This window comes from Sinocyclocheilus rhinocerous, unplaced genomic scaffold, assembly GCF_001515625.1.
Source record: "Sinocyclocheilus rhinocerous isolate Xijiao unplaced genomic scaffold, SAMN03320098_v1.1 scaffold451, whole genome shotgun sequence".
Lineage (NCBI taxonomy): Eukaryota > Metazoa > Chordata > Actinopteri > Cypriniformes > Cyprinidae > Sinocyclocheilus > Sinocyclocheilus rhinocerous.
The window spans coordinates 110,179-129,687 of record NW_015657491.1 but is presented as its reverse complement, the minus strand read 5'-3'; the positions used below and the strand labels follow the sequence as shown (position 1 = coordinate 129,687).

Genomic DNA, 19,509 nt, shown 5'->3' with positions numbered 1-19,509 from the left:
CGAGTGTTAAGTGTGGCTTTCAGTCTTACTTTACACACAATGTTTAGTCTCTCAGGGGGGTTAAAGGTTCATATTTTGACTTGAAGCATGCGAATTTGCTTACAAAAAATTTCAAATGATTTACAAATGAACTGATAGATGACTAATGAATTTCAGACAGATGACTGCTGGGAAAAAAATAATCTGTAAATGTTTTCCTTGCATTTTGTTTCATCAGTTAAAGGTGGTATTTCAAAAAAGGGTCACAAGAAAAGCAATTTTTCAACATTTTATTTTATTTCAAATAAATGTTTTTCTTTTGAACTTTCTGAGAATCCTGAAAAATAAAATGTTTCCACAAAATATTAAGCAGCATAACTGTTTTCAACATTGATAAAAAATCAGAACTGTTTCTTGAGAAACAAATCAGCATATTAGAATGATTTCTGAAGGATCATGTGACACTGAAGACTGGAGAAATGATGCTGAAAATTCAGCTTTGATCACAGGAATACATTACAGTTTACAATTTATTCAAATAGCAAATGGATAAACACAAACAAGGATCGTTTCTGCGTGAAAGAGCGAGGGGGAAAAAAAGGAAAAACACTGCTGCTGACAGAGAATGTGGTGGGACCGGAGCTGTGGACCATTAACGGAGAGTTCAAGTCATAAAAACAGGGTCATTAGCCCAGCACCTTTTCTTTCTCCACATGAGAAGGAGTTTCACAGGCCTGTCATTACAGCAGAGTCAAGAACAGGCCATTCATACCATCTGACATGCCTTTTACTCCTCTATAGGACTGTATGATTACAGTGCAAATGCTGTCTTTTCTTTGGCTGCCTTTCTGTGGGCTTTCAAAGCGGCGATGCTTCAGTGTTTTCTGAGGAGCACGGCGAACTGAGAAGGGGTCAGCAGTGCAGGGATACAGTCGAGGGTTATACGAGTGTTAAGTGTGGCTTTCAGTCTTACTTTACACACAATGTTTAGTCTCTCAGGGGGGTTAAAGGTTCATATTTTGACTTGAAGCATGCGAATTTGCTTACAAAAAATTTCAAATGATTTACAAATGAACTGATAGATGACTAATGAATTTCAGACAGATGACTGCTGGGAAAAAAATAATCTGTAAATGTTTTCCTTGCATTTTGTTTCATCAGTTAAAGGTGGTATTTCAAAAAAGGGTCACAAGAAAAGCAATTTTTCAACATTTTAATGCTATTTTCTATTTCAAATAAATGTTTTTCTTTTGAACTTTCTGAGAATCCTGAAAAATAAAATGTTTCCACAAAATATTAAGCAGCATAACTGTTTTCAACATTGATAAAAAATCAGAACTGTTTCTTGAGAAACAAATCAGCATATTAGAATGATTTCTGAAGGATCATGTGACACTGAAGACTGGAGAAATGATGCTGAAAATTCAGCTTTGATCACAGGAATACATTACAGTTTACAATTTATTCAAATAGAATAAAGTTATTTTAAATTGTAATAATATTTCGCAATATTACAGTTTTTAAACAAATAAATGCAGCCTTGGGGAGCATAAGAGATTTCAAAACCAAACAATTGAATTGTGCATTTGTGATATAGAATTAAGCAACATTGTGAGGTTTTAATAGTTTAAAATGTTTAAAATGGTCCAAGAGTTGGTAAATGCAATTCTGTCAAGACACATGCCGAATATCATCAAAAGGCTGAATAATATTGCGCCACTATATTTTTAGCCCTACTTGGTGGGTCTCTTGTGTCTCTTTTTGTCTGTCTCCCATTGAGAGATACTGGGTGGGAATATGCGAACAGACTCTCGCCGATCTGTTAAATGGAGAATAGGAGACTTCTAAAAGCTTTGCATTATTACCATCTGAATGACATTGGCATTGAGATACCTGCGGTGAACTTTAACATACTGAGAGCTTTACTGTACTGGACCGCAGGAGTCACACATAAAAGAGCTTACTGTCAGATAAGGCTTATACGAGCCTTTCAAAGCTACACAATATCACTCTTTTACCGTTTATCAGTGCTAAAACTGATGCATCTGCTAGCATATCATAGACTGCTTGTCTATGCAAGTCAACCCTATAACTTTAATAAATGTGACATGCAAGACGCCATTTATTGGGTGAGTAAATAATTCCGTATTGAGCACAAAAGTCAAATGCATTTGCATTCTCAATACACTTTTCATACCTTGGTGGCATATTTGTCAAATGGAGAGGACGCCCATATGCGGTACTGTAACACTGACCCTTCCTTGTTACATCGAACCATTTGCCTGGAATTCCTGGCAGATGTTACATTATGCAGGAGGCATTTGAAACCATCAATTATTGACCAGTGTATGTGAAATGACTGACTTCCTTTAATGAGAAAACACCGCTTCCAAAGTTGGCTTCCTTTATTCACACCCTGGCCTTCTTTGACTGGTTAAATTTGTCGCCCTCTCTTTCAAGTGCATGGCCACCCTATAAACCTGGAGTTCTCTCACACCTTCACACACTTGATCCCACAGCGTCACTTCGCACCCCTCCGCCCCGTCACTCACATGCACGCTCCAGAAAAGCTGCCGGGACCAACTGCCACGCTTGTTTGTGGAAAATGAAAGATGGAATGACTGTCAGCTTCTGGAATTCTTTAAAAATCATTATAAATTTGTACTTACAAAAAATGTAATGTAGCTTAGGCTGCCTAACATGCCCATGCCACAGCTCAACTTAAAATGATTCAATAAAATAATAAATAAATCATTTAAAAAAAAACGGTAATTTTGGCATGTTTTCCAGTAAAATATCTGAACATTCCAAAACAATTTATATTCAGCAAACATGCATTAAATTGATCAAAAATGTGAGTAAGGACATTCGCACACTGTAAAAAATAGGGCACAATGTACTATATTAATATGAAGGAATTTTCTGTATTTATTTTTACAGGTGTTTTGCCTGTATTTTGAATTTAGCACTTCACTGTGTTGTTTTTCGGGGTTAACAGAAATGTCTGTAAAAATTACTGGATAATGCCCTGGCAGAAAATTACCATTATATTTTTATTTTGTTTTTTAAACAGTCCAATGTCACAAAGATTTCTATTTCAAATAAACGTTGTTTGTTTCAGCTTTCTATTCATCAAAATCCTAGAAAAAAAAGAGAATTTTTCGACAAAAATGTTAAGCAGCACACCAGTTTTCAACAATGATAATAATCAGAAATGTTACTTGAGCAGCAAACCAGCATTTTAGACTATATTTCAAAAATAAAAACAACAAACAATAATGGTCTTTAAAATGGTCTTTACAAATGATCTTTAAAAATGCATTTTAATCAAATATTTTTTCTTATTTATTGCTTTTGAATTTGCGGCAAAATATGATTGTCCAAGCAATGATAAAAGGACACATTTAATTTATAATTTGTCTTAAATCTCATTTTGTAAAAAAAAAAAAAAATTGTGAATCGAATCGTGAAATCAAAATTGTGAATCGAATCGAATCGTGAGTTGAGTGAATCGTTACATCCCTATGACCTGGACATGTTCTTGACCAGTTTGGTGAGATTCATTCCCTTATGCTATTATGTACTCGTCCAATTCAAGTGACTGAGAGGCGTGTTGAATGTGTGGCAGAATGAAAAAGTCAGGTTTATCCATTGATCTGAATCTTTCCTGTTGCTTTGGGCTGTGTGTCCCCCACCCTCCACACTCACAGAGCTCAGACCCCCCACTGCACCTATTAAAACCTGCATTGTTACCCTGAGGTCAGGCCGGGTTTCAGTCCAAACTTTACCACAAGCAGGAAATGCAGAGCCTGCCTTTTAAACAGTGACACTGATCTCGGTATGTGACTAAAAATACAGCTCAATAGAAGTACAGTATATAAAAAAAAAATGAAAATCTCACATTAAATGCTCAAGTTATTTAGACTTTAGATTACTTACACAGAAATCCATACGTTAAGTTATTTTTGTCTACATACAAGTTGTACAAGTTGTTTTTGTCTACAAAATAATTTCAAGCATTTAAGCAGAAATGAACAGATCAAAATGTTTTTAACATCATGAGAAATATTTCTAGTCAAGTGAAAATATGACAGAAAATACACTACCGTAGATTTTTTTTAAAATAAAAAATAATATGTATATTCAGCAAGAATACAATAAATTTATCAAAAGTGACATATATAATATTACAAGATATTTCTATTTCAAATAAATGCTTTTCTTTTGAATTGTCTATTCATCAAAAAAAAATTTAAATAAAAACTATTTATTAAGGTTCTCACAAAAATATTAAGTAACTGTTGATAATTGATCAACATTGATAATAATAAAAAGTAATCTTTTTTGAGCAGCAAATCAACATATTAGAATGATTTCTGATGGATCATGTGACACAAAAATTTGGCTTTACATCACAGGAATAAATTATATTTTAAAATATATTCACACAGAAAACACTTATTTTAAATTGTAATAATATTTCACAATATTACTGTTTTTACTGTATGTTTGATCAAATAATACAGCCTAATAATTTAAAATTTAATGAAATTATCAAAATATCATATTAACCCTACTACAGTTACTTTTACAAAAAACTTGGTGTCACTATTGTTAAAAAATTCAGAAAACTTTTTACACAAGGCACTATTAAGTGTCAATACTATCTCTTTTAATGTATTTTTATTTTACACTAGTAACAGTTACAGAAACACTGATTACAGTGGTGAATGTTTATAAGGATGTGTATGTTTTATGTAAAGCAATGGCCATGTGTCCGGGCAGGTGTGCGTCTCAGCAGCGGAGGATGGGAGGACAGAACAGATGATGGCGAGCAGAGAGCGGAGGATGGGGAGAGAGAGAGAGAGAGAGAGAGAGAGAGAGAAAGACAGAGGTCTAACTCTCTACAAGGGCTTTGTCTTTCGTTTCCATTACAATCAATCCCAGCTGAGCGGGCATGAGGTGGTGGGGGTTCTGTCCTGTACTTTTCCGCTCTTACTCAACTTTTCCTCCTGCGTATTATCTATATGCACACCTTTCACTTTTTGCAGATGCTTAACCCCGTCAAATATGTCTATACATAAATCAAATGATTTCAAAAATCAATTGAGATCTAATTTTTCTTGAACAATGCCAAGCCAAACGGCAATCTGGGGTGGATCACGGACATGCTGGTTAAATCAGAGTATGTTCTCTATCCCGACTGATTTCAAGTACCCACCGATCCTGTTCGGATCTCCTCACCACCTCCACAGCCTGGACAGTGTCATGTTAATCATCCGAGCTCCACACTTCCAGTCATGACAAGCTCAGCCTTTCTCAAACCCAAAGCATGAAAGAAAGAATGAGAAGACTCTCTGCTGCCCCTCCCCCTTTGACCTGCACACTGTAGTAATCTCATAACCATCACAAGAGGCCTGGAATTAGCATGTGGTAATTACACTGAGGCTCGGTCTTAATGTAAAGCAAACCATTCTGCTTACATAGACCGAATTAATCCTGGAGCTCTAAGAAAAGCTTGGTGCGTCACGTAAATGTGTTTCTGCCAACAGTTCGCTCTGTCGGTTGCAAGTTTCTTCCCATTTTGAACCTTGTGAAATCATTATAAATTTTGAGATGTTCAAGATGCATTCATTATACAGTACAGTTCACAAGTTTGGGGGAAATAAGATGAATACTTACTACTTAAATAATACTTGTATTAAGTAAAGATGAAATGTTTCTTGAGAAGCAAATCAGCATATTAGAATGATTTCTGAAGTCTGGAGTAATGATGCTAAAAATTCAGCTTTGCATCACAGGAATAAATTACATTTTAAAATATATTCACATAGAAAACGGTTCATTTAAATTGTAATAATATTTCACAATATTACCGTTTTTACTGTATTTTTGATCACATAAATGCAGCCTTGGTGAGCAAAGGGGACTTCTTTCAAAAATATTATAAATCTTAATGATCCCAAGCTATTTAATTATCTTGTATATTATATCACCAGCTACATGAAACCATCAGAAGGCCAATGAACTGAAACCTTGATGAAACAAAAGTGAAAATTTGAACCTCGCAGCCAAACGGCATTAAGGAGGCACAGAGTAATGAAGTTACATCAGAATATTGACACGTTCATCCACATCGCTGCGTTTCTACATCTTGGACATTGTTTGGCCTCTCAGTAGCATCTATAGTTAGCTTAACAAAATCAATAAAGGCCATCAGCAGATAAAACACATCAAAACCTGAAATATTTGCAAACATTACACAAGACACCGAGCCCTATTGATCCCTCATTGCAAGGGCAGCTGTTTTTCTTAGCTCACCAGATCAGAGATCCGCTATCTGGGTTTATGGGTCAACAAATTAATACAGTCGAGGGCTCTGAAAACTTCATCTTAGTTTCATCTGAAGTGACTGACTTACATTTACATTTAGTCATTTAGCAGACGCTTTTATCCAAAGCGACTTACAAATGAGGACAATAAAAGCAGTCAAAACTAACAAAAGAGCAACAATATATAAGTGCAAATGACAAGTCTCGGTTAGCCCAACACAGTACACATAGCAAGGTGAATATATATATATATATATATATATATATATATATTATACACACACACATATACACGCACATACACAAAGAAAAACAAGTAGATAGAATAGAAAAAATAGAAAGCTAGTGTTTGGGGTTTTTTTGTGGGTTTTTTTTTAATAAAAAAATACAAAAGATAAATATAGATAAAGTAGAATTAAAATAGAATAGAAAGTGTTAGAGTTAGAGGGTCAAATAAAGGTGGAACAGATGTGTTTACTTGTTCACTAGTTTTGATTGACTTAAAAACCATTTAGATGAACAATAAGTCTACAGCATGAGACTCAAATTTTTGTGCAGCTCATCAAATTACGAATGATTCTAGTCTATAATGGGGAAAAAGAGTTTTGTGTAATTTTTGTGAGGTGACCATCTCGTACCAGAAGGGTTTCAGCTACAGTGCAGCCCTTAAACGAATAGAAGCAGTGATAATTCATTTTTTTTGAAGTTTTAAATTAAAAAAAGATTATTGGAGAAACTACTATTCTGTCCTTCTACTTCAAAATTTCACGTTGAATTCAATGTGCTACTTGCTGTTTCTTTGTAATTATTTGTGAAATTTACTGGCAAAATCGGAGTAAAAATCTTTCAAAGCAATTCCTACAACATTTTTTTTCATAATTTTTCACTCTTAAAATTAAAGGTTCTTTATTGGCATTGATGGGTCCATGAAGAACCTTTAACATCCATGGGATCTTTTCATTCCATAAGAGGTTCTTTATAGTGTAAAAAGAATCTTTGGATTTTTTAAATGTTTGTCACACTAAAAAAAATGGATGTTCCATGAAAGGTCCTTTGAGAAACCAAAATGGTTCTTCTAGGCCAACTCTGCAAAAACCCTTTACTTTTGAGAGTGTAGATGTTGACACGGGCTCATTTGTTGGTGAGCAGAAAGGCCACTTCCTGAACAGGTTTTAGTTACTAAATTTAGCCCAGAATGGCTGAACCTGTACACCCTGATGTCCTCTGCTGCTATTGATCTTCACTTGGCTTGAATCCCCCTCCCCCGTGTGTATGAGCGCACACAAACACCCCTCCACCACAGAGGTGACTTCCTGCATGGAAGAGTGACGAATGGAGCTGATGGAAAAATGCATGGAAAAACAGAGCAGGAGAGACGAGAGAAAGGAATAAGAGGAAGAGGAGACAGAGGGATGAGTGAAGACCCTGAGAGATCACCCCCTTCTGTCGGAAACAATAACAGGGGAGATGGGCGGCACGAGAATAGGATTAGGAGGAGGAGTCATGTACAGTGTCCTTTCAGCTCCCCCACACACACAATAGTGTTTTCACATACCACCCTTGAACATATTCACCCTCCAGTACAATACTGTGGCATTTTTCAATCGAGGTACATTCAAATTCAATCACAAAGCCACAGTGCTCTCAAAGTGCCGCCCAGGTTCCTTTCGCAAACCTGTTGTTATCATAATCGCTTGTTAAGAATGCATAACAACAGCTAATGCTGGGCCAATATGGGTTTTAAATAGCCGACATCATTTAAAGCAGTGGATAATGGCTGATATAATGGCAACAAATTATTATAACGTAACATAACATAACACTATTTTTAAGTATTTAAATATATTTAATTTAATATTAATAGCATTATTAAAATGGTGTTTTTTATTTATTTTATTATTTTTATTCATATTTATTAACTGTTCACAAGGCTGCTGTTAGAACAAACACATTAACTGTAACAGAGTGATTATTGGCTGATGCATTTGCTCAAACTGGCCTAAACTGGCTTTACATAAAAAAAGTGTGTGTTTATGTAGATTACATATTTAAACTCTCATCTAACTAAGCTGTTCAAATCAATGTCATATAAAAGCAACAACATGAAAAGCAGCCGAGGTGTTCAATTTAATCTGAAACATGCCATTGAATCTTATTTAAAATATTTGATACTACTTCAATATATGAAATTACTTCATAATTGCTTTTTAGGTGCATCGCTTTTTTAGACAATTATATAAATGTGTGCGTTTAGACTAGGAAAATGTGTGAAGCCCGAAAGCAAACTATTTAAAACATGCAAGGTGTTACGATTGATTTATTCCTAAACAAGCCTCCAGGTATTTTAACCGTTTGAAATAGTCACTGAATTTATTGGCAAGGTCACACCTTTTCTGAACGGCATTAACTTATCAAAAGGTGTTTTTTTTTTAAGAAAGCACCTGAAATAAGTAAATGAGACCGACACGGAAAGAGCCGTTTGCACCTTCCGTCATTATGTGAACGCATTTTCACACCAGCCTTTGAGGAAGGTCATTGGTGGGCTAAAAATTGGGCTTAAAACTAACACAGGGCAGACAGAAAGCTAATATCACATTTGTTCAGTAGTCAGCACGTATGCGTTTAACATACACACTTCTCAACCCTGTGTTTTTGTTAACAAAACGAGCAGGAGGAACAATGGACGAAGCAACCAATTCTTGCATGCTGCCATTTAGGAATGGTTGGAGATATTGATTTTTATAATAGTAGATTTATTAAGGAGTTGCTAAAGGGTTATGTTTGGTGTCAAGGTCCAAGGCCACTGCTTTAAGACGCAATACTTTTTGACCTTTAATGTAGTGTGTGACATCACAGTGAGTGCTATTGCACCAGAAAGGTCTATGATCATTACAGAGCAAACTGAGATACAATTATGTGGCCAAACTGATAAAATCTCGAGCACTGAGGGGTGAAGTTTGGGCTACAGTGATAAACCCACGCGGGGGGCGTGCGTGGGGGTTGTGTGAATGTATCGGGGGTTTAACCAGATGAGCGTGGAGCCTCGCTGACCCCCGCTCGCATCGCATGAGGACAGCTGCCTGCTCAGCACAGAAAACCTTTTCCAGATGGGCCACAGCCCGCATACCACAGAGCACACACACTATCACCATAAACGCACTAAATACACAAGCACGAGCCACCAAACTCCTGAGAGAGAGGGAAAAAAATGAGCCGAATGTTGCAACATGGCCGAACGATGCTAGACAGAAAATAAAACAACATATTGTGCAAACTAAAAATTGCTAAAACATGCAGTCCATAAACAATTTGCGATCAGCTCGATTATAGTCGCAGAGCTAAACAACGTCTCGTTCAAAAAAATCGACAATTGACTGGCAAAAACAGTGTTTCGCAAAACCAAACCTGATTTACTAAGAGCTCAACTAAATAAACACGCCTAGAAATTGGTTACTAAGCTTCAATCGGCATAACATTCGCATTTACAGTTGCATCCTACAATAAATAGATGTAGATATGAATTAAAATAGATTGAAAATACTGTTCAAAGGATGACGCATAAACAATTACTGTGCCTTTTTTGTGAATATGCAAGACATATGATTTATCATTATAAGTAAAATAATAACAAAGTGGCGTAAACCGTGAAACGATTTGCGCTAAAGACAATAAATTAATATGATAGCAAATAACAGTTTGCAACATTAAGCAGCATAACAGACTGTTTTTTTTACAGATAAAATAACTGGAAGTGACTGACATTCAAGTTAAAATTTGGCTTATCAGCTATTGTGTTAAAAATAAGGCGGATAGCTGAATGAAATATTAATGATATTGGCTTTACAAACATCTAGTGAACAGGATTTTGAGGTTTCAAGAGGAAAAATATATCTCGGACTGCTAAAAAAAAGAGAAAATACACAGTCCAATTCTTCCTACAGCTGTTAGCTTTAGCAGGTTTACCTTTCAGAAACACTAAGAGTACTAGGATGGGACTTATTTGCTTGTACATTAGATACACCATTAATCTGATATCAGCACATACCGTCTTTTACAGCCTTGCTAACAAACCCCCATCTCTATGAAATATGCCCTCTGGTCCCTTCTTGGTGTTTTTCTTACCTTCCCACGAATCCATTTCATGTCTCTCCTGGTCTCCCTGTCATCCATTCATACATGTATCCTCCTCAGGAACAGCGTAGGCCTCATGACTCTTTTCTTGTCCTCCTCTTCTTTCTCTTTGCTCCCTCCTCTCCTCTGTTCTGACTCTCACTGATCCGCCTCTCAGCCTCAGCCCTGCTGGTCAGTTTCAGCCCGGTCACATGACCGCTGAGTTCAGGCCCCAGGGGTCACGGTGTGGCCGGAGGGCCAATGGCAATGCGGGGGTTATCTGAGTGGAACTGATAGCCCTATTTTACCCTACTGCTGAACAATGCAAGCCTCCTCCCTCCCTCTCTGACTCGCTCTACCTTTCTCTCGTTCGCTTCTTTCAAAGTCAGCAGAAGTGCAGCAGAAGACGGTCAAACGCTGCAAACCTCAACGCAGTGACAGATTAAATTGAGCTGTTTTGATGTCAAAGTGTGCTAAGCTTGAAGCACAACAGCTAACTGGAAGCCATGCTAACAAAAATACATCACGTAATCCCATGTTGCCATTCTGTATATTTAGTATTAATAATAATAATGTCATTATTGAGACATTTTTAGTCAAAAAGTTTCTAAAAACTCCCATAGCTGCAACCTGTAGAATTAAATTGGGCTGAGGCATGTTTTAAATTTAACAATCTAAAATTAATATTGTTTTTATTTAACATTCTAAATTGATATTAAACTAAACCATTCTAAATTAAATGTAAAGCATAGATTATGGGTGCTTCTAGGACCCCAAGGAAAGAGAAGATCCCCCCAATCCAGTTCAAGCCTGTGTGATAGCATTAGCCTCTGCTAAGACTAATGACGCCCCCTCCCCGAGCCACACATAAGAGGCTTTTCACATTCAAATGCAACAGGGGAGTCAGGAAGGGGTTGAGAGGGGGTGAGGGAGGAGGAGAGGGACTGTGTTGGACTTTGTCATGTAGAGGTGAGGAGGGGCGGGTGTAGTCGAGTATGAAGTCGGAGGAGGTTCAAGTTTCTGCTGCAGCTGTCGCAGCACGGCTGGGTTTGACCCTAAGGCTACCACTGACACATAAGCTAAATGCATTTAATTATCTTCATGCGTGCTGGAGAGCTGCGGACATTCAGCAATCACAATGACACAGTCGTGCCTTTTGTTTTCAAATGCCTTCTCATCTCCAAACATGACTAAATAATATAAGATACACCCAAACATTAGATATTGACTTGGGTCTGACCTCAAACAAGCAAACACCTGATTTAGAAACCTTGACTGTTGCACATGCTTTGTATGGGAGGACAACAGTGAAGGTATTGGATCTGGAAAGACTGTTCATTGACCTTTCACCTGACTGAATAAGTGCTATAGACTCCCACTACAAAAATTCACCACAAAAAAAACACAGTTTTCACACATGAAAGACAGATACTACAGTTCAAAAAACAAAACAAGAAAAAAAAACAAGACAAAACTTAAATAAAACACAAAACAAAATACATAAAACTTAAAACATAAAACACAAAACAAACTATTAACAATCAGCACTCATACATAAAACAAAACAAAACAAAGAATATACAAATCAAAATTCATCAAAACAAAAAATTAAATATATTTCAACAAAAATGTCAACAAAATGAAACAAAAAAATAAAACACAAAATAACAAACAACAACAAAACAAACCAAAATTCAACAAGACACAAAACAAAACATAAAACACAAAACTAAACTATTAACAATCAGCACACATCAATAAAATTAAAACAATAAATTTAACAAAACAATAAACACAAAATAAAATTTAACATAAAATACATAAAACTTCAAACACAAAACTAAACTATTAACAATCAGCACCCCCACAGAACAAAACAAAATACAAATCAAAATTCAACAAAACAAAAGACAAAACAAAAAATAAAACAAAACACATAAAACCTAAACATAAAAGTTAGCTATTAACAGTCCGCACACATCAATAAAAAAATTAAAAAATTTAAAAAAAAAAATTTCAACAAAACACCAAAAGCTAATTAAAAAATATTAAACAAAAAAAAAACAAACAAAAAAACTAAACAGTAAACTAAACAAACAAACAAATATAAAATCTCAAAACTAAAAAAAAAGAGATTCTAAAATGGTTTGAAGAAGATCTGACATGATGATTTATTATGATTTATAGCAACATTAACTGTAGTTACTATGGCATTTTTGTGGAAACTGTGATCTCCATTGTAAATTAGTGTAAAGGAAGGAACAGTTTGGCAAAGAGAAGCATTCTGTTGTTGGCCTTGATAACATAACCATGTTGCGTGTGAAGGAAAGAATAAAGGAAGTGATATTACAGCACAACAAATGTTCCCAGCACACAACCCACTGCGATTCACAGACAGTGTCATTTCCCAGACTGCCACGCAGTAATGCCTCTCTAAGAGGGTCTTCATCATATGCTCTCAGTCACAACCTGACCTAAAAAAGCCTGTCAAGGAATTTCTCAGAAACATCAACAGGCTTTTCCCCTCGGCTGGCAGTACTGATTTCATCATCTAAAGCCGATAGATCTGCCACTAAAACTTAAGTGGCCCAACGTATACGTTCAAAGCGTGATTGGTTGCTCGAGTTTTGTTGACATAACTATATAAAATTCCCACTAAAGCATTTAAAAGCAACAGATCTGGTACATTCAGCCAGACCAAAACCTTTTGCAGCTGTAATTAAAGAACATAGAGAAACCACACTAAGGTTTGCCAGTTTTGCCCAGCATGAGGCGAAATTGAATGGGCTTATGAAATTTGATGGTGTTTATAATAGAACCAATCAAAGCAAAGTTTCGTGTTTGAATATTATGACCTTGATCCATCTTCTCAAACTCCCTGGTGTATAACGTGCAATTGAAAAAGTCATATTCCCCTTATGAACTCATGAATTGCAACAACAAAAGCATTTTCCGCCTCAAACGCTGCAAAACTCAGTCATGTGTTTAAACAGAGACGGTTTACTTTCTCTCCTGAGTTTAAATCTAATTAGACTGGCTACAGTAATTAATCTTATTAAAATATTAACCTTGTGAGACTGTGCGCCAAGTTAACAAGGGAACGAGGTGTAGAAACCGCATTTTTGCCTGCATGCATTGAGCCTTCATTAAAGAGAGGATTAATACAACACACAAGCTTCAGTCCGAAAGGATCCACTGTGTGGGTTTGACCTTGGCTTGTCATTTTTAATAGGTGATCAAACTTGATGAACAGGAGATTAGCCAATGGGAAGAGACCATATGTCACCCTTGACCTTGCCGTATCCTTCCTGACCCTTCTACTTAGCACGTGCAGGATGAATGGCATAATCAGCTGGTTTGACCCCGAGGTCAAAGTTGACCGAAGTATGTTGCATTTCCTGTGAGCTTGTGCGCGGACGGAGGCACTAGAATAGGCTACGAGTGGGTCTGAGGGTAGGGTCACGGTCATGACCCAATTCCTATTCGTTACCTGCAAATAATTCTAAACAACCCATTATTTTGATACAGCACAACCAGCCAAGGACAGTAGAAGGATTATGGGCAGTATGTTAATATCCAAACAATATGCACAGGTTATGGGTGTTTTGATGGGTATGGGAATTTTTAACATATAAAACCCTTAGACCGTCACATATGAGACTTTTCTAAACATAAAGCAGCATTCATTTGTTTTAAGGTTTGAGATATTTGTAGGATAGAAGTTGTCCAATAAAGCTAAAATACTGGCCTGCTCTTGCCAATAGTTATGTATCTCCAAAAAAATCGAATTATGAAATATTACTATTTAAAATCACTGTCTTCTATTTGAATACATTTTAAAATGTTATTTATTCCTGTGATGTAAAGCTGAATTTTCAGCATCATTACTCCAGTGTCACATGATCCTTTAGAAATCATTCTAATATGCTGACTTGCAAAGAAACATTTATTATTATTATCAGTGTTGAAACAATATTGTGCTGCTTCATATTTTTGTGGAAACTGTGATGCTTTTTTTCAAGATACTTAAGAGAAAAAAAAAGAAAAAAAAAACACAAAACAAAACAAAAACAAATTAAACAGCGAGATAGCGTTTGCCTATACGTTGAGTCACTGTGCTCACAATGCGCGACAGGTTCGAGTTTGGCTTGTCATTTCCTGATCCTGTTTCCCCCCCTTGCCCTTATTTCCTGTCCTCTCTTGAATATTGCTGTCAAGTGGCCAAAAAATAAATAAATACATTTGATGACAACAAGGCACACACACACACACAGTTAAACCACCAGTCAAACTATCCACCCCGATACACATTCAACAGAAACAAAAGAATAAATGCACCAACCCAGGATTCAAAAGAGAAAATTGATCTTTTTAAAACACTGCTAATTATTCCATAAGCTGTGATGTGAATGATGAATGAGTGACTCGAGTTATGTGGGGTCACGGCCACTCCAGACTAGATTGGATTTAGGACGCAACAGATTTCATTACAACTGAGCCTTCCTTTTCTCTTTCCAAGGCTTTGGTTATTGATCGACCTCTGAAGCTCATCACATTGTAATGGTCACTCCTGACACTATTGTTCCCTGTAGAGGAGAGATATGAGATGCTAAGAACACAAATACAATAAAGACATGAATGGTTGCTGGATAGAATCTGTTCCACAAAGTATTGTATGAATGGATATGGCTTATAGTAATATGACAAATAACATGTCCATGAACTCGTCTCATGAAAAATATAGGTTAAAATGTATGCAGGAGTAAAAATAAAGTGTATTTGCAGACATTTTCAATATCTCCCTCAGTCAGGCAGTAGTGCCTACTTGCCTCAAAAGTGCCATTCTGTTCCGAAGCCGCCGAATCCAGTCTGCTTAAATGATTTTCGCCCTGTGGCCCTTACACCAATTATAATGAAATGATTTGAGCGGCTGGTCATGCAGCACATTAAGAACTTTCTTCCTGCTAATCTGGACCCCCTACAGTTCGCTTATAGAACCAACCGATCTACGGAGGATGCCATTTCTACTACACTCCATCTCATGCTGTCGCACTTAGAGAGGAAGAACAATAATGCCCGGATCCTCTTCATTGATTTCAGTTCGGCTTTTAATATGATCATTCCACAACAGTTGGTGGAGAAGCTGAGGATGCTAGAGGTGGACACAAGCACCTGCAACTGGCTTCTTAACTTCTTGACACAGCAGCGGCAGACAGTCAAGGTGGCCAGTGATGTTTCAAGAACAATGCAAGGCTCTCTGCAAGGCTGCGTCTTGAGCCCCCTTTTGTTCTGCCTGCTTCCCCCCATGACTGTACTGCAAGAGTAAGCACCAACCATATTATCAAGTATGCTGACAATACAACAGTAGTGGGTCTCATAAGTGACAATGATGAGGCTGCATATGGGTAGAGCAGTTTACATCATGGTGCACTCTCAGAAAAAAAGGTACAAAAGTTGTCACTGGGGCGGTACCTTTTCAAAAGGCACACCTTTGTACCAAAAGAGTCCATAATGGTACCTTAAAGGGTTAGTTCAGCCAAAATTGAAAATTCTGTCATTAATTACTCACCCTCGTGTTGTTTCAAACCCGTAAGACCTTCGTTCATCTTCGGAACACAATTTAAGATATTTTTGATGAAATCTGAGGGCTCTCTGACCCTCCCCATAGACAGCAAGGTAACTACCACATTCAAGGTCCAGAAAAGTACCAAGATGATCGACAAAGTAGTCCGTGTGACATCAGTGGTTCAACTGTAAAGTTACGAAGCTACGAGAATACTTTATTGCGCAAAGAAAACAAAAATAACAACTTTATTCCACATTTTCGGCTCTACTGCGTCACTTGTAGACGCGCGTTCACGACAGTATCATGACGTGAGCGTGTGGCGGCGCTGACCCAGATCCGGCGTAATGACGTCATCATATGGGAGGGTCAGAGAGCCCTCAGATTTCATCAAAAATATCTTCAATTGTGTTCCGAAAATGAACGAAGGTCTTACGGGTTTGAAACAACACGAGCGTGAGTAATTAATGACAGAATTTTTATTTTTGGGTGAACTAACCCTTTAAAGGTACATATTAGTACCTAAAGTGTACATATTAGTACCTAAAAGGTACAAAAGTGTATCTTTTGAAAAGGTACCACCCCAGTGACAGCTGTTGTACCTTTTCTTCTGAGAGTTTGCAAACATCATGAACTTGCCCTCAACGTGGACAAACCTAAGGAGATGGTGACAGATTTTAGGAGAGGCAACCACCTACTCTTACCACTAACCATTGATGGTGCTATCGAATTTTATCAAATTTCTGGGCGCTCACTTGTGTGATGACTTTGAACACCATGGCAGTCGTCAGAAAAGCCCAACAGCGGTTACATTCCCTTCGGAGACTTAGAAAGGCAGGTCTCCTTAACCATCTCCTTACCAGCTTCTATAGGAGAACCACTGAAAGCATCTTGACCTACTGCCTCACTTCATGGTTCGGGAGTTGTAAGGTTCAGGAACAGCAGCAGCTCAATAGGATAGTGAAGACAGCCAGGAAAATCACTGGTGCCTCTCTCCCTTCCCTGATGGATGTTTACAAACAGCGCTGCATTCTCAGAGCCACCTCCATCATAAAAGACCATTTCCACCCGTCGCGTGGCATGTTTTCTCTTTTGCCATCCGGGAAGAGGTACAGGAGTATCTGCTGCAGATCCAGCAGGATGCTGAACAGCTTCTTCCCATAAGCAATCAGGAGGGTGATTGCTTGTGGATCCACATACATTCATGTACATTTACATTAATATCAGTTCATTCCTACCTCTTCACCATTGTTGTAGCACGCTGACAGCTAGTCTTCTGTCAAGGGTTTTTCCTATTTAAGCACAGTATAAAGGACATTATGACATTATTATAAAGGACAGATTAATTTTCTTATAGAGTTATTAATTCTGAGTGTGGAGATGTTTTGGCTGCTTAACCTTGTAAGTTGTAATGTCTTTGTATGTATTTCTTCTGCACTACAGTATGCTGGTGAGGAATGGTATTTTGTTTCAGCATGTATGTAAATACTCAGAGAAATGACACTAAAGTGTAACAAAAGTGTAATAAAAAAAGTTCATTTCATTGTATATGGTACTGTATATAAAATTGATGTTTCAGGTGGTTTTATAACATTTTAAAAATCACCTTTTTATTAGTTAAATACACAAATAGATTGGGGTAAAGTTTCACTAAATCATTTCATTTGAGAACATCATACAGGTAATCATATGGGTCTCAATTTACATTAACCATTCTAGACTTCAGTTTCTTTGTGCTCATAGAACAAGGTCATAGATTGTTTTCTTTAAAAAAAAAAATTTTTTTTAAATTTAAAAAAAGATTCAGTGACACTTTCTCTGCAGTATGTTTGGGGTAAGTTGTGTCATGTCAGTGGTCAATTTGAATCAACGAGAAATAAGAAAAAGTATGTTTCAAATTAAAATATGAGCATAAATGAGGGGAAAAAAACATTCCCATTACAATTTCCATTTGTTGTTAATTTTGTTGCATCCAGAATAAAATGTTTTATTTTTAGGAACATTAAAAATAACTTTTTTTTTATTAGAAAAAAAAAAACAAGCCAAAAAAAAAGAGTTGGTCGACATTCCAACTATAAGAGAAATATGAAATGCTTTCTTATTGTAGTGTCCTCAAACGTTGTGAAGCTCTGATTGTTCTTTAAAAGGTGCCACTTTTCCAGCTCCTTCTCATATTCTTGAAGAAATATATTCCTCAATTAAAAAATGAGACCAATGTACTTGTTTTCCCTGAATTTGAAGGCAAAGTTCATTATCACTATTTACTGAGCCACTTGCAAACACATCTGACATACTTGATTCCACAGTAATTTTGAAAAAAAAAAAAAGTTTAAAAACATTTGCTTATTACTTTTCTCGTGTGCATTTCAATCACAGGCAGCTGTACAGTACTATACTTATTTTATATATCGTGAAATAACAAAAATTTTGCAGTTTCCTAGATCAAGGGGCAAAAGAGCATTTAAAAAAGCATTAAAATAAGCCAAATTTGGACAAAAATAATGGAAGAGACACAACAAAAATATTATAAATTGTGTCCAAACATCTGTTTTTCTGTTGTAAATGTTAATTAAAAAACAAAAGAAAAGAAAGCCAGCACTTGGTCAGTTGAGCCAGCAGAGGGAAGCAGTACACTGCAAAGAGATGTGTGACGCTCCCCGGGCTGCCAGACTCCCACCCAGACATTGCTGCAAGCTGTACATGAATGTTTATTTGCACTGAGACATGAAGAGTGATACATTCAATACAGAGAACAATACGGTTTAATTCTAGCTATGGGTTAGGCTGGTAAGTGTTACCGTTAATACAGTTAAATCAGGTGTTAGGAAATCAGGTGATTTGCCTCAGGGAGCTCTGTAAAAGAAACCTAAATGTATTCACCAAAACCGTGACTCACCAAAAGCATGATGCATCAGAACAAGACTCAACTTAATGACCGAAACCAGCACGTGAATGACTTATTGTAGTGTTCTAAAGAACTCATTTGTATCAGTTCTTTAATTTGTGAATCTTCCTCATTGGTGGCTTCTGGCTCTATAGAGTAGTTCTGGGAATTGTGTGACAATGGTTTGCAGAGATGCAGCTGACTGAGGCAGTGCGTGGTTAACCTCTCCACCCCAAGCACAGGAACAGCCCTGGGATGCATTCCAATAAATCACCTCAGTCAAGTTTCCTAAAGCAAAGGTCCATTCAGAAACGCAACAAACTTACAAACACCTGCACAGCACTGAGTGTGCGAGTCTGTTCATTCAGTTGAGACCGAATACTACAGTGTGACATGCTGTAATGCATTAAAACCAGATAAAACTGTTTTTAAGCATTTTGCTCTTTCTTTTATAATGATTATGCATGCTTTATGAGCCCATACTGATTAAGAGACTACTTGGAATATTTATACAAATATATACACTGAGGAATTTGTATTTATGAAGTGATTATGAGTGATCTGAAAATATCCAGTGGTGTAACCAATTTAAAAAACTAAAAAAAATTATTAGTTCTAAATAAAAAAAAAAGGTTTTAAAT

General features: G+C 36.7%; 1 protein-coding gene across 2 annotated transcripts in view; it reads right to left on the bottom strand.

The window, feature by feature from the left end:
- The window catches only part of LOC107721088 (nuclear receptor subfamily 6 group A member 1-A), a 117,367-nt gene that overhangs the window by 11,439 nt on the left and 86,419 nt on the right, over nt 1-19,509 (bottom strand). Inside the window, exon 1 of one of the 2 annotated variants that reach the window (XM_016528946.1) lies at nt 10,434-10,565. The exons of the other annotated variant lie outside the window; for it this stretch is intronic. Coding sequence (XP_016384432.1) covers nt 10,434-10,449 — 16 coding nt within the window. The 5' untranslated portion in view covers nt 10,450-10,565. Of the gene's footprint in view, nt 1-10,433; nt 10,566-19,509 lie in introns of those variants that run through there. 2 annotated transcript variants of the gene reach the window in all.